Source organism: Eleutherodactylus coqui, chromosome 7 (assembly GCF_035609145.1).
Source record: "Eleutherodactylus coqui strain aEleCoq1 chromosome 7, aEleCoq1.hap1, whole genome shotgun sequence".
Taxonomy (NCBI): Eukaryota; Metazoa; Chordata; class Amphibia; order Anura; family Eleutherodactylidae; genus Eleutherodactylus; species Eleutherodactylus coqui.
The window spans coordinates 165,582,466-165,596,674 of record NC_089843.1 but is presented as its reverse complement, the minus strand read 5'-3'; the positions used below and the strand labels follow the sequence as shown (position 1 = coordinate 165,596,674).

General features: G+C 46.2%; 1 protein-coding gene across 2 annotated transcripts in view; it reads right to left on the bottom strand.

The window, feature by feature from the left end:
* The window catches only part of LOC136572921 (sodium/hydrogen exchanger 9B2-like), a 46,261-nt gene extending 41,409 nt beyond the window's left edge, over window positions 1-4,852 (bottom strand). Inside the window, exons 1-2 of one of the 2 annotated variants that reach the window (XM_066573951.1) lie at window positions 4,651-4,851; window positions 1,008-1,443 (exon numbers count right to left, since the gene is read on the bottom strand). In XM_066573951.1, coding sequence (XP_066430048.1) covers window positions 1,008-1,010 — 3 coding nt within the window. In that variant the 5' untranslated portion in view covers window positions 1,011-1,443; window positions 4,651-4,851. Of the gene's footprint in view, window positions 1-1,007; window positions 1,444-4,650 lie in introns of both variants that reach the window. The other variant, XM_066573950.1, reaches the window with a different exon arrangement.
* Window positions 4,853-14,209: the final 9,357 nt, after the last annotated feature.

The following is a 14,209-nucleotide window of genomic DNA, read 5'->3' as shown; positions in this document are numbered from 1 at the left end:
TGTGGACTTCGAAGGAGTGAAAGGTAAGCGAGGGAGCTGCGGGAATGACCTGGAAGGTACAGTTTGGGGAGAGGATGATGCCTACTCCTCCACCGCGTCTGTCATCCGATCTGGGGGTGTGGGAGAACTGCAAGCCATCATAGGACAATGCAGCGGGGGAGGTAGAATCGGACTGCTGTATCCAGGTTTCCGTGAGGGCGAGCAAGTTCAAGTGTTTAGTGGTGAAAAGGTCATGGATAGTTGGGAGTTTGTTACACGCAGATTGGGAGTTCCATAGGGCGCATTTGAATGGGGCAGGGGGGGCATTTTGGTAGAGAACAGTACGGGGTGGGCCTGGGTTGGGAGAGATGTCCCCTGCAGCTAGGAGTAGCAGAGTAGCAAGGGTGAGCACGTGGCTAGGGGATTTGTGTGGGTGTCTGAGGTGTTTCTTTGCAGTATTAGGGGGTTGAAGGCGTCTTAGGAAGTTGAACAGTGCATGGGAGCCATACATAGGTGAGGAGAGGAGGGAAGGGCTGATGTGGATGGAGTGTGTTGGGGCTGGGCGTTGGAAGAAAGTGTTAAGGCTTGAAAAGAGGATAGTGAAGGAGATCAGTGCTAAGAGGAGAGTATTTCCCTCCAGGCTTTGGGTAGTTGTGCATGTTACCTGTCTCCTGCACTGTCGAACTGCGCTGTATAACTGCATCATTCTACAGCATCAACACTTGTTGCTTGACACTTAGTGCTGGGGACATCGGGTGAGGCATGGAGGGTAGAACTGACTTTAAAGTTCTGGCTCCAGGACTTCAGCTGGGAGTGGCTTGTTACATATCACTAGTCAACCAGCTGACCCCACCTTTAGATGGCTAAGGAACAAGATGGGGGGGCGCTTTATTGCCCTCTTACAAAAACAAACTGTGTCCAGCAACACTAAGATGAGACAGGGAGAAAAATATTTGGGGGAGGTGATGAGGAAAATACATAAAGTACAAATAGAGTCAATTCAATTTATATGAAGCAATGGGACATACCATTGCGCACAGATTATGACAAATTTAAAGGTATCACAGCAGATTCAGTGGAGGGAAGGCGGAGCAATCAAATTCAGATGGAGTGGAGCAATGGATGAGTGAAACATACCATTGCGCACAGATTATGACAAATTTAAAGGTATCACAGCAGATTCAGTGGAGGGAAGGCGGAGCAATCAAATTCAGATGGAGTGGAGCAATGGATGAGTGAAACATACCATTGCGCACAGATTATGACAAATTTAAAGGTATCACAGCAGATTCAGTGGAGGGAAGGCGGAGCAATCAAATTCAGATGGAGTGGAGCAATGGATGAGTGAAACATACCATTGCGCACAGATTATGACAAATTTAAAGGTATCACAGCAGATTCAGTGGAGGGAAGGCGGAGCAATCAAATTCAGATGGAGTGGAGCAATGGATGAGTGAAACATACCTGTTGGTGAAAGAGAGAAGGTAGATGATTATTAGTAACTGCGCTGTATAACTGCATCATTCTACAGCATCAACACTTGTTGCTGGACACTTAGTGCTGGGGACATCAGGTGAGGCTGCCTCGGGTGAGGCATATGAGATCATGGGGTATCATCTAGGTGTCATAGCAGCCAGGGGCCTTCTGAAGACCACCAGGGCAACCATTTACTTCTATCTATTAAGACATGCCTATAGCGCGTCTTAATAAATTGCATGGAGTAATAACATATACTGCATTAGTTAAGAATTTTACTATATGGTATAAGCAAACGATCACAAGTTAGGACGCCTTCACACGGGTGACACGGCATCGCCACGAGAAAATCGCAGTGATATCGCATCGCTGCACCATGCAATATCGCATCGCTGCACCTTCTCGCTGCAATACCGCAACTTTGTAGCATCACATGTGAGGATTTTCGGGGGAGAGAGGGGTGGGGTTGAAATATAAGCCCTACCCCAAAAATAAACTGTAACTATAGGGGGAAAAAAAGTAGACATCACCTCTCCCGCGCTGTCCGGGCCGCCGCTGCAGCTTCTTCCCCGGTCCCGGCACTGATCTTCTTCTTCATTTTCTGGCTGGGGATTGAAAAATCCACGGCGGCTCGAAGCGCTGACTGTGATTGGCTGCCGCTTAGCCAATCACAGTCAGTGCTTGAAGAATGGCTGTGATTGGTTCAATCACTGCCATTCACATTAAAACCACAAGTACGTAGATGCGGTACGTTTTTTTTAAAGCAAAAATGCATTGCGCTAACACCTAGAAGCGCAAGTTGAAGGTCGACCTTCACAGGGGCGTAAACGTATTTACGTGCGCATGTGTGCTACATATTAGCGCGACAGGCGTTGCATTTTTGGGCAGTGCGTGTGTGTTTTACTGCATTTTTTGCATGCGCATATGAATGCGATGCAATTTTAAAAAAAGATCCTGTAGGAGGTAATGCGTCAGTGCGGTATGTTCATGGGAAAGTTCCATCCATATGGCTATTGGCCAGAACTCGCCCGTGTGAGTGCCCCCCCCATGCTGGTTTCAGATGAGCGTATTTTAGCTCCATATTTGGTCCATGTTTTGTGAAGTTTTGTATATTTTCACATAGTCGTATTTTTCGCGGACATTTTTTAACCCCTTAGCGTTGCAGGGTGTACTTATGTCCTGCAGTTTTGGGGTATGTGTGAAGAGATATTGCGGGGCAAGCTCTCTACATACATCGTGGCTCCTGGCTGTTTCTTACAGACGTCACCGGCCCACAACAGCTCTGGTAAGCCGTGCCGCTTATCAGAGGTATTAACCCTTTAAATGCCACTGTCAATTCTGACAACTGCATTTAAATCCCTCAACAGATGTTCCGGGGTCCCGTACAGCCCCCTAGAATGAAACGTGGGTTGCCGTGCGAGTGTCATGGCAACCAAGGTCCTTCTTTAAAGGGGTTGTCCCGCGAAAGCAAGTGGGGTATACACTTCTGTATGGCCATATTAATGCACTTTGTAATGTACATTGTGCATTAAATATGAGCCATACAGAAGTTATTCACTTACCTGTTCCGTTGCTGGCATCCTCGTCTCCATGGTGCCGTCTAATTTTCAGCGTCTAATCGCCGGATTAGACGCGCTTGCGCAGTCCGGTCTTCTTCTCTTCTGAATGGGGCCGCTCGTGCCGGAGAGCGGCTCCGTGTAGCTCCGCCCCGTCACGTGCCGATTCCAGCCAATCAGGAGGCTGGAATCGGCAATGGACCGCACAGAAGCCCTGCGGTCCACCGATAGAGAAGATCCCGGCGGCCATCTTCACCAGGTAAGTAAGAAGTCACCGGAGCGCGGGGATTCAGGTAAGCACTGTCCGGTTTTCTTTTTTAACCAGTGCATCGGGTTTGTCTCGCGCCGAACGGGAGGGCTGTTGAAAAAAAAACAAAAACGTTTCGGCGCGGGACAACCCCTTTAAGGCTCGAGTCCTTTCTTGGCAGCATGCTTATCAAGCCATGCCTGTGGGGTGGCTTGATAGATTGCCTGTCAGACAGCAGTATAATGTAATGCCATGGTATTAAATCAAACTGCAGGAGCGATCAGAGCATCGCAAGTACTTGTCCCCTCTGGGGACTAAAAAAATAAATAAATAAAAGTTTTAAAAAGTCTTACTAATTATAAAAAAAGAAATAAATAAAAAGTAATAAAAGTTTAAAATAAAACCTTTTTTGCCATATTTATAATAAAAGAATCTAAATAATAAAACAAAAATACATATTTCGTATTGCCGCGTCCGTAGAAGTCCGATCCATCAAAATAACGCATTATTTACCCCGCACTGTAAATGTTGGCAGAAAAAAAAATAAAGAATGCCAGAAATGCGCTTTTTTGGTCAACCCGCCTAGAAGAAAAAAATGCAATAAAGAGACGTATGTTCTCCAACATGGTACCAACGGAAACTACAGGACGTTTCGCAAAAAATGAGCCCTCGCCAAACTAGGTCGACGGAAAAACAAAAAAGCTATTGTGTGCAGAAGATGGCGGCGGAAAATAATTTAAAAAAATTAAATATCTTTGAAAAAAATAAAAAGTAGTACAGCAAAAAAAAAAAAAAAAACCCCAACAACCATACAAGTTTAGTATTGTATTAATCGTACTGACCCACAGAATAAAGCTATCAGGTCACTTTTGTTGCCATTTGTGCGCTGTAGACAAAAAGAAACGCACCGAAAGATGGTGGAATTTCGTTTTGTTTTTTCATTTCACTCCCCTTAGAATTTTTTAATGTTTTTCAGTACATTATATGGTACATTAAATAGCACCAGTGAAAAATACAACTCGTCCCGCAAAAAAAAGCAAGCGGTGATGGATAACTAAAGGAGTTACGATTTTTTAAAAGGGGAGGGGATGAAAAAACGACAATGGGAGAAAAAAATAGGGCCGCGTCCTTAAGGGGTTAAAAATGCCGCATGACCGATTTTTTTGTGATTTTTATCTTTTATTGGGCAAATATGGATCAGTATTTATCTATAGCGGTAATCCCGAGCCGGTCCTGATGCCATGCGGGAGTAATGCCGGTCGTAGCACACAGCCCTGTCACCACTCGCCCGCGCTGCATCCCTCCGCCGCCTCTCCTCACAGCCCGGCTCTCGTTGCCCTGGTAACCGGCCGCAGCGGCGACACAGCACCCCCCCGCGGCCGCAGCACTCACCGTCCACAGCGCTTCAGTGTGAGCGCCGCCGGCCATCAGCTCTCCACCATGAGGTCAGGATGAGGAGGATGGCCGGCGCTATCTATAAGCACCGAGCAGACGGCCTCCCCGCCGTGATGTAAGACTGCCTATGTATGGAGGTAGGAGGTGCCGGGGGAGGACACCATCCTCGGGGACCAGTGTATGCAGTCGGCGCTCAGGACAGCGGCTTCTATTTCCATCCCGGGCTCCCAGCTCCTGGTATCATCTCCACAGAGAGAGCGCCATCTGGCGGCCGCTGCGTGCAGTGTCTGTCCCAGGTGTAGTTGCTGTCTGCGCTGACTGTCTCTGTTCCACTCCGGTTTCTTCGGACGTATTTGCGTGCGAAAGTAGAACGCACTGATTTCACTGGATTTGTTCTTATTTCCCTCTTTATGATCGCACATTTCTCACGCATGCAAAAAAATAGGACGTGTTTTTTTTAGGGCTCCTTCACCGTATGCATTTTTACGTACGCACCGTATAATCGCATGAATGCAGATTTGACCGAGTCGCGTCCCGATCTTTATTCGCATATATTTCCAGCTGCTGCGTGAATGTTAAAAAAAACACAGAGGCGACGGCAAGCAACAACCCAAAGAAAATGCGCCATTCAGAGCGCAACCCCGTCATTCTCGCGAACGAATAACCGCTCGTGTGCGGAAGCCATTTACAAGCAGAAAAAAATCAACTGTTTTGTGCGCGAACACGCAGGCTTCATGCATATTTTGCACGTATTTACGCATTGTGCAACGAGTAGAACCCACTGATGCCTATGTACGGGCACAGGCTTCAGCACAATTTGCGTGCGTCTGCCTAATTTACTGTTCTGTTTTGCGCATCAGGGCATCTTCATATGTGCGCGTGACACACCTACACCATCATTTATATGGCTATCTAGCCTATTGAGGTCCAGATGTGTTCTTTTTTTTCACAGAATAACACGAAATATCCAAACTTAAATTTTATGAACAACACAAAAATATTTTTCTTTAGGTATTTGGATTTTGGATATGAGGCCAACAAATATAAACATAAACCGCATTACCAGCCTTTTTTTTTTAAATAAAGGAATTTAATAAAATGTGTTTTCTTTTGCGGGATGTAACCGGTGTTCATGGGAAACGGCCATTCCTGATTGCTTCAGCTACAAGTTCACACGGCAGATTAAGGCCCATTAAGACATAACGATTATTGCTCAAAAGACGTCTCGAGTGATAATCGTTGTGTCATTTACATTACCAGATGATCGCTCAAACGTTGAGAGATAACCTTGCGCTCCCAGCGGAGGACGCAGAGGACAAGCGGGAGCCACTTGTTCTCTGCATCCAGCTGTTCCCCGGTGGCAGTGCCCAGCTGTCATACAGCCGGGCACTCCCAGCAGAGGATGCAGAAGACAAGCTGGGTGTCCCCGCTTGTCTTCTGCATACAGAGGTTTTCTGCACGGAGCGCCCAGCTGTTATACAGCCGAGCGCTCTGTGCCAGTTATGGAGAACACAGCTGGACCGCTGTATCCCGCTGTGAATCCCTGATAAGGCTCATCGTTGTCTTTCAGCATGCTAAAAGACAACGATGAGCGACTGGATAATGAAAACTGCACGCTGTCAGTGCGGTTACAAACAACGTTTCTCGTTAAAAAGACGGCTTTTGAGCAAATTTTAAACACGATAATCGTTGTGTCTAAATGGGCCTTTTCACTGCCAACATCTCAGAGTGGAAGCCACCTGTGAAAGAGGGCACAAAATTCGCAGCTGTTGAACCCGAGGGCAAAATCTGCGTGCACAATTTTCAACACGCTTCCACCTGGATCTGCATGACGTTTTCCAGGTTTACTCTGACCTGAGAAGTCTGTGGGATAAGCCATTAACAGTTTACAGATGATCAGCTGTGAATGAGAAGTGGATGAGGGAGGTCAGGTCAATATCTATTACCACGGCATGGTCGGATCAGGTAAAAGGCCCCATGATTGCAAAGACTAAACCTCTTAGGGCATGGATATTCCCAAAGAAATAGTCAATTTGAGTATGGGTATGTGTGTGTGGGGGGAGGGGGGGAATGGTGTCGTTATGGGCTCTAGGACTGTGTATTCACCAAAGGCTATAGAGTCCATTTGTGAGTAAATGTTTGCAAAACCCAAGAGTGAGACGGGACTGCCTGAGAGATAAGGGCGGCTCAGAGTGTGAACTTATCTCTTATTTTACTAAAGACTACATTAAAGTTGCTGCCTAGAAGAAATGCAGCACCTTTCATGGAGGATATCTGGGAAAGCATGGAAGACAGAAATGGATGCTGGTTGGAGTTAGGGCTCATGCCTACGAGCGACGCCGGATACACCTGCGGATATACACTGTAGGAGTACCACGATTAAAAATAAAAAAGTGCCTGCTGGTGATCGCATATTTCCGCGGTCTTCATTAATGCTATATTAATGGAGACCTCCTGTGGCGTAAATCCACAGAAAATAGAACATGCCACGATTTTTTACACGTTGCGGAAATCCTCGGTAGAATTCCGCATGCGAGCATTGGCAGGCAGAAAGCTATTAGGTTCAATAGAACCTAATAGCTGCGGACTTTACGCGCGTTTTTCCGCAGCAGGAAAAGCATAGCCATTCCATCCGTGGGCATTCACCCTTAGGGGCATAGATTGTGCAGAGAAGGATATGAACACCATACAGATTACCCTGTAAAATAAGGGGCAACGTGGAGAATTGGAGTGAGTTGAGTGGCAGGTGAACGTGAGCTCTGGCCATCTTGATTGAGTAGTCAGGAGGACAGCCTAAGGCCTCATGTCCAGGGGGAAAATCAGGCCCACCATGGAGAGGCGGGATGGGGCGTGGCTATATCCCACTACTTAGCCCCACCCCCATCCCACCTCCTTCATTGCAAATAGTGCAGAGGGGGTGGAGAGGAGGCAGAGAGGGGGCAGGAGCTCAGTTCCTGCTCCTGGCTCTTCCATCCCCCCCCCCCCCCCCTCTGCAGATGAGGACACCGTATATCGGCTCGGCGTGAAAACCGAGCCGATATACAGTCGTCTGAATCCACCGTAATTCTAATCCAATCAAAAAAACAGGCAGAGCAAAACTTCAGCTCAATCAAACAACTGCCAGGCAACCCTCCAACACCTTGAAGTTGGATCATAGTATATGCATTACGTAATAATTAGTTCCATTCAAAAGCGATATACTCTTCCCCATCTCGACACATCCAGGCAACCCCAGCAATTGTTTAAAAACATACTGAATCAAAAATTCCCAAAAGGTGATTCCAAAAAGTTCCTGAAATAGCATGAAAAATTTAAGATATCAGACAACTTCTATAAGAGAAATGCACTTTTATTTACAAAAATAATTTCTATAGAATCAAAGCACAACGTGGACGAACGAACATTGAACATTGTGTTTTCCTAAGAGAGGATTTAGTAGCAGTTGGGTATTTTTTACGGTCTCCGGCCACGATCTGTAAAACAAATAACATCTTTTGTTAGAATGTTCTTGTAATCCTGAATGGGTTTGACACCTCTTACTGCAAAGTCATTCACAACCACTGTCTTCTCAAGTTTTTCAATTCCACTTTTGTAACCAGGTCACAGAAGGGGGAATATAAAAGCAAACAATCACTGAAAACAGCCATATACTTACTGACTCAGGATGACAAACATGTGCACCACCTCAGCATGCAGGTAGCAAACTGCCAAATGATGGAGCCAATTACAGCTGTGCTGGACACCGATGAATCAGCCACTCACACAACCTCCTAATATAGAGGGGGGTGGCTGCTTGGTGCATACTCCTCCACAGACTAGACACAAAGTGTCAGACCATTCTGATACATGTGGTGCACCATGCAGACCAGCAACCTATTGATGATGCCATAATAGTTCGGCGGGTTGCCCTGCACCTTAATAAGTGAACCACATTGGTACTGCCACCCTGGGCTCCCCCTGGCTCCCTCTTTTGGCAGTTTGCTACCCGCATGTTGAGGTGGTGCACATGTTTGCCCTCCTGAGTCAGTAAGTACATGGCCATTTTCAGTGATTGTTTGTTTTTATATTTCTCCTTCTGTGATGTATTTATATTAGTGTAGGGACTCACAAAACACAAGGAGCCTTGACGATTGGCTTGTGAGCTTATGAATTTTGGACAAAATCCAACTAATACCTTGCATTTATTATATATTATTCACATGCAGTGCGGCTTTTAAATGCCGGTGGGAGCCCAGGGTGGCAGTACCAATGTGGTTCACTTTTTAAGGTGCAGGGCAACCTGCCAAACTATTATGGCATCATTAATAGGTTGCTGGTCTGCATGCTGCACTACATGTATCAAAAGGTCTGACACTTTGTATCTACTCTTTGTGGGAGTATAAACCAAGCAGCTTACCCCCCTCTATATTAGGAGGTTGTGTGAGTGGCTGTTTCATCAGGTATCCCTCATATATGTAATTGGCTCCCTCATTTGGCACTTTGCTATCTGCATGCTGAGGTGGTGCACATGTTTGCCCTCCTAAGTCAGTAAGTATACGGCCATTTTCAGTGATTGTTTGTCCACTTTTGTAACCAGGATCATCCTTCCATTAAGTGCAGTGATAAAGGTAGTAATGTTTCTGTTAGGAGGAGACTTGCTGTTGCTGGAAGGGGGCGTGTGGCGTGGGCGTGGCAACGTGCCCGAGACCGTCGGGTTGGCATCCGGTCTGGGGTCAGGTGTGGGGTCGGCGGTGCTGCTGGGTGGGGCCTCTGTGGCCGAGCTCAGAGTTCCCCTGTTAGGAGGACGCAGCCGGAGGAAAGCCGGTCTATAAGCATTATCGGCCAGCATGTCACCAAGTCCCGCCCCAACCTAGGCGGGGCTTTTGGTATTTAGCTCCACAGACACTGTCAGTCCCTGCCAGTGTTTGCTTGTTGTCCAGCTAACACTTGCTTAGGTTTCTCTCCCAGTCTGCTGACCCAGTTTTGCTCTGACTTGGATTTAGTCTTTTTCCTTGTTTTGTTCTTTGTTGGTTACTAGGCGTTTTAGTCCGCTGTTATTGGTACATTTGTCTCTCTGGTTAGTTGGTCTCTCCTGTCCTTGTCCTGGGGTCCCCATCAGTGCAGAGTAGGGACCGCCGCCCAGTTGTCGCCCTGGGGTTTAGCCCAGTGGGGAAAGTAGGTAGGGACAGGGGAGAGGGTTGGTTGTTAGGGACTTCCAGTCTTCCGTTCCTAACCGACTCTGGCAGTTTCCTATTTACGCAGACCAATGGTGCACAGCATTATACATAGGGGACATGTCAAAAGTAACACCGCCGTTACTAGTGACGTTACTTTTAATGCAGGAAAAGTGCTGCATGCAAAGTTATTGTGCAAATCACATAACATAGTTGTATGATAAATCAATTGTAGCACCAGTTTAACTTAGCAATAGCAATGCTGCAATAGCAATGCTGATTAAATTAAAGGGGTTGTCTCACGCCGAAACGGATTTTTTTTTTATTCAATAGGCCCCCCGTTCGACGCGAGACAAACCCAAGGGATGGGTTAAAAAAAAAAAAGTTTATTACTTACCCGAATCCCCGCGCTGCGGCGACTTCTTTCTTCCTTTACCAAGATGGCCGCCGGGATCTTCACCCACGATGCACCGCGGGTCTTCTCCCATGGTGCACCGTGGGCTCTGTGCGGTCCATTGCCGATTCCAGCCTCCTGATTGGCTGGAATCGGCACATGTGACGGGGTGGAGCTACGAGGACCAGCTCTCCGGCACGAGCGGCCCCATTCACCAGGGAGAAGACCGGACTGCGCAAGCGCGTCTAAAAACGCCAGAAGACAGCGAATTTAGACGGATCCATGGCGACAGGGACGCCAGCAACGGAGCAGGTAAGTGAATAACTTCTGTATGGCTCATAATTAATGCACGATGTATATTACAAAGTGCATTAATATGGCCATACAGAAGTGTATAACCCCACTTGATTTCACGAGACAAACCCCTTTAATGAAAACTTGCATTAAATTTACATTACTAGTGTTAACAAATGATCATAAATAAAATAACTAAAAAATAAAATTCTAAATATTTGAAAGAAATCAAATTTCTGGGCAAAAATTTCAAAGGTTCATGATTGATGAGGGTCGACTCGCAGTTAGAATTTTGCACAGATCTTTTTGTTGTTGATTGTAACGAGATCGGGGGGGGGGGGGGGCGGGAGCTAAACTTTTAGAAAGTTGAAAAATAAGTCCCCATCCTATAAATATCAGTGAATGTGTCCAATCACTTCCACAATGAATGGTAAGCTAAGCCACCTGGAGAAAGAATCTCAAGAGGCCCCTCTTCGCGGAGAACAGAGATCCAAGGATCATAGAAAGGAGGGCTATCTTTGGAGTCCAAGAGCTGTTAATGAACATGGTTATACAATTGAGTATATTGCATCCCTTCACAAAATTGCAATGTAAGCAACAAGTGATATGGGCTGCACGTTCTGCATGTGCGCTTTAGTACATGTTGTTTCTGTGGGGTTCTGGAGTTGGTTGTATGTGATTTTGATTACACAAGTATGAAACAAGTCAGATTTCTCTTCCATATAAAAAAGAAGAACAAACACATGCAGAAGGAACTAGGAAAAAATACATACAGAAGGACCTGGGAAAACATTACTGTAGGAAAGGTTTGCAAGTTTTCCATGTTCCATTCACTATTAAAAAATATAAAATAGAATGTTCACCTTATGGAAATGTTTAATGTCATACTCTTGGCTACAGCTAGAATAGCAGCTATTTCCCAGAATGGAGGCACCTGCCAATGCCCATAGTCTTGCCTACACTGTCCCCACCAATCAGGGGATCCATAGGTGTCCTCTAGGCTGTGAATTTGGACAATTGTTGTCATAACATAACCCCAAGCATAGTGAAAAGACAAGGTAAGATTTGTTCCATACATCCAAATCATGTCGATTCCGCAGCACGTGAATCAGATGCATGAATCATTTGCAGAAAGTTTTGCCAAAATTTTCTGTCACAAGTAAATACACCTGAAATCTGCTTACGCTACAGAAAAACTCCCCCATTACTACATAGATACTGTGAACAAGCTGCTGCTGAACTCTTCTTATTCTGGTTTGCCTGTGCAAGTAGGAGATATCAAGAGAAGTTGTTCAAAGCAGATAAAACCTCTCAATCTCAGATGGTCCTTTACTTTAATTCGAGCAGCAGGGTAACTACGTTGTCTAGTTTTGTTTTAATACCTTCGTAAAAGGATTCGGTTGATACCTGCAATTAGTAAGTTGGAAATGGCTGAAATTGATCAGGGAATTTCATTATTTACGATCATTGTTTTATGTATTAAAGGGGTTGTGTTATCAGAGACAACTCTTTAGTATTTGTGCGCTACTGCGGAAACACCTGATTTTCCTGGGGTAAAGTTTGCATCAGCTATTAATTTCTCCTGACCTTACAGGGAAAATGTAGCATTACACATGCGCACTGCAGGCTCATGTAGGGGCTCTCCCAAGGAGAAGACCCACTTTGGACCCAAATACGGCATATAGAAAGGGTGTTGTAACTGTTATGCTAAATTTGAAATGGTGAAAAATGGAAGAATGTCTGCCAACGGTTTACTCCCCTTTCACCATTGAAACCCCATGCAAGTTAGGCCAAGTCAACGGCCATTAAGGGTGTAAGAGCACCTTTGGGGTATGACTTAAATGAAGGAGAGAGAAAAGATGAAAGGGTTAATCTCAACTTATAAAGTGATACAACATCAGCAAGATATTCCATTAGTTTATGACTGCAGGGGGTTACGTTGATTTAGCGTTGGGTCCCTTTCTTTTCTCAGCACAGCGGTGCTCCCGGCTACTCTGCTGGGCAAGGAACTGCAGCTACCTGCATTGACCTGAACAGTGCCATGCAGTCGTCCCCAGTATAGCATGTGGCTGGGAGTTCTGCTGTACAGAGCAAAGCAGAGAAGATACAAAGCTGCATGTAGGAGAATCAGTCTTGACCAGAGTCGGCCATGTTGTCCTCAATCATCTTACAAGGATATTAGAATTGCAGCGCTTTTTCTTCTAGTATGTCGAGCCGGATCTGCGATAGAACCTCCGACCGGAGGTACCAACACAGAGCGGAAACCAGCCTAACATCTATTTCTGTGTTGCAAGGTGTTAGGACTGAGATCTTGATTGTATCTCTTGTAACCATGGAATGTGCTAAGAAAACAGGCAGAAAGATGCAAACAGCCACTCCCTCCCCTCAGTGCCGGAGGTGTGTAACTAGATTGCATACTTCTGGAACCACTAAACAGAAGCAAAGAGCTAAGAAAACCCTTAGGCCCCCTGCACACGGGCGGAAATTTCACTGTGAAATTTCCCACAGAATTTCCGCCCGTGGAAGCTGCCATAGGATTGCGTTGGAAAACGCAATCCTATGTAGACGGCCGTGATTTGGCCGCGCGAAATGTCACGCGCAAAACAAATAGCGGCATGCTCTATTTCTGTGCGGGGCTCCCTGGGCACTGGCTCTGCTCTGCGCATGCGCCGGCTGGGCGGCAGCCGGCACATCACAGAGCCGGAGCCGCGGGAACAGGTGAGTGCCGCGCTGGTCCCTGCAGGGGCTTGGGTCGGATCCGACTCGGTCGTCTGCAGGCGGCCTTAGGCAGAGATAATGCTCATAATTCAGCTTTGTGGTAGCCTTTCGATAAGAGAGAGAATAGAGAGATAAGAAAAAAAAAATATTTGTAGCAGTACAAAGTGGAAAAGTTATAGTAATCAGTTTGATGGGACTATTATAACGTTTAAGAAAGGAGGCAGTGAGGAGCCACTGTAATTAGTAGCTTAAAGAGTCAAAGAGGCAATTTTGTCGCTAGTCAGAAGGAGGGAAGAGAAGGGAGCACACTGGCCGGTTACTGACGAACAGCCTTAGGCCGGACTCACACGCACATATTTGAATTGCAGATTCTGCAATCTCCGTTCGTGCGGACGACATGTAGTGATACATGGGCATTGAAAGACATGGACTTACGCCTGTTCGCTCACACTCGCGGGTAGGAGAAGCGGAAGAAAAATCGTATAATGCTGTATTTTACTGTGGGCTCCATTGATTTCTATGGATGTGTTCGATCCGCAGTGCATATGCAATTAACATTGCATATAGGCGCGGATTCGATCACAAGTTGCAAGGAGACAAGATACAAATGGAATAAAGAAAGAAGGAATCTGTGGGCAGACAATGCAGGACAGAGCCAGGGCAGCAACCCATCCAGACTGTCTGCAACCTCAGCTTACTCTTTTGGGCTGTTCCTCCACAAGGAACAAGTGTTTTTTTAAAAAAGTGGTTTGTACCGTGTTTCCCCAAAATAAGCCCCCCCCCCCCACACACACGATAGCGCTCATTTTGGGGTAGGGGAGGTTTCGAAAAATAAGCCCTAGCTAAACTACATGAAATGAAAAAAAACTGCAATACTTACCTGGCCTGTGGTGTCTGGCTCCCTTGAGCTGGTCTCTGGCCCTACAACAGGCTGCCCTGTCCTCAGCATTGACATAGCATTCTCTTTCTGGTGACGGGGCTTTGAATACCCCCGCCT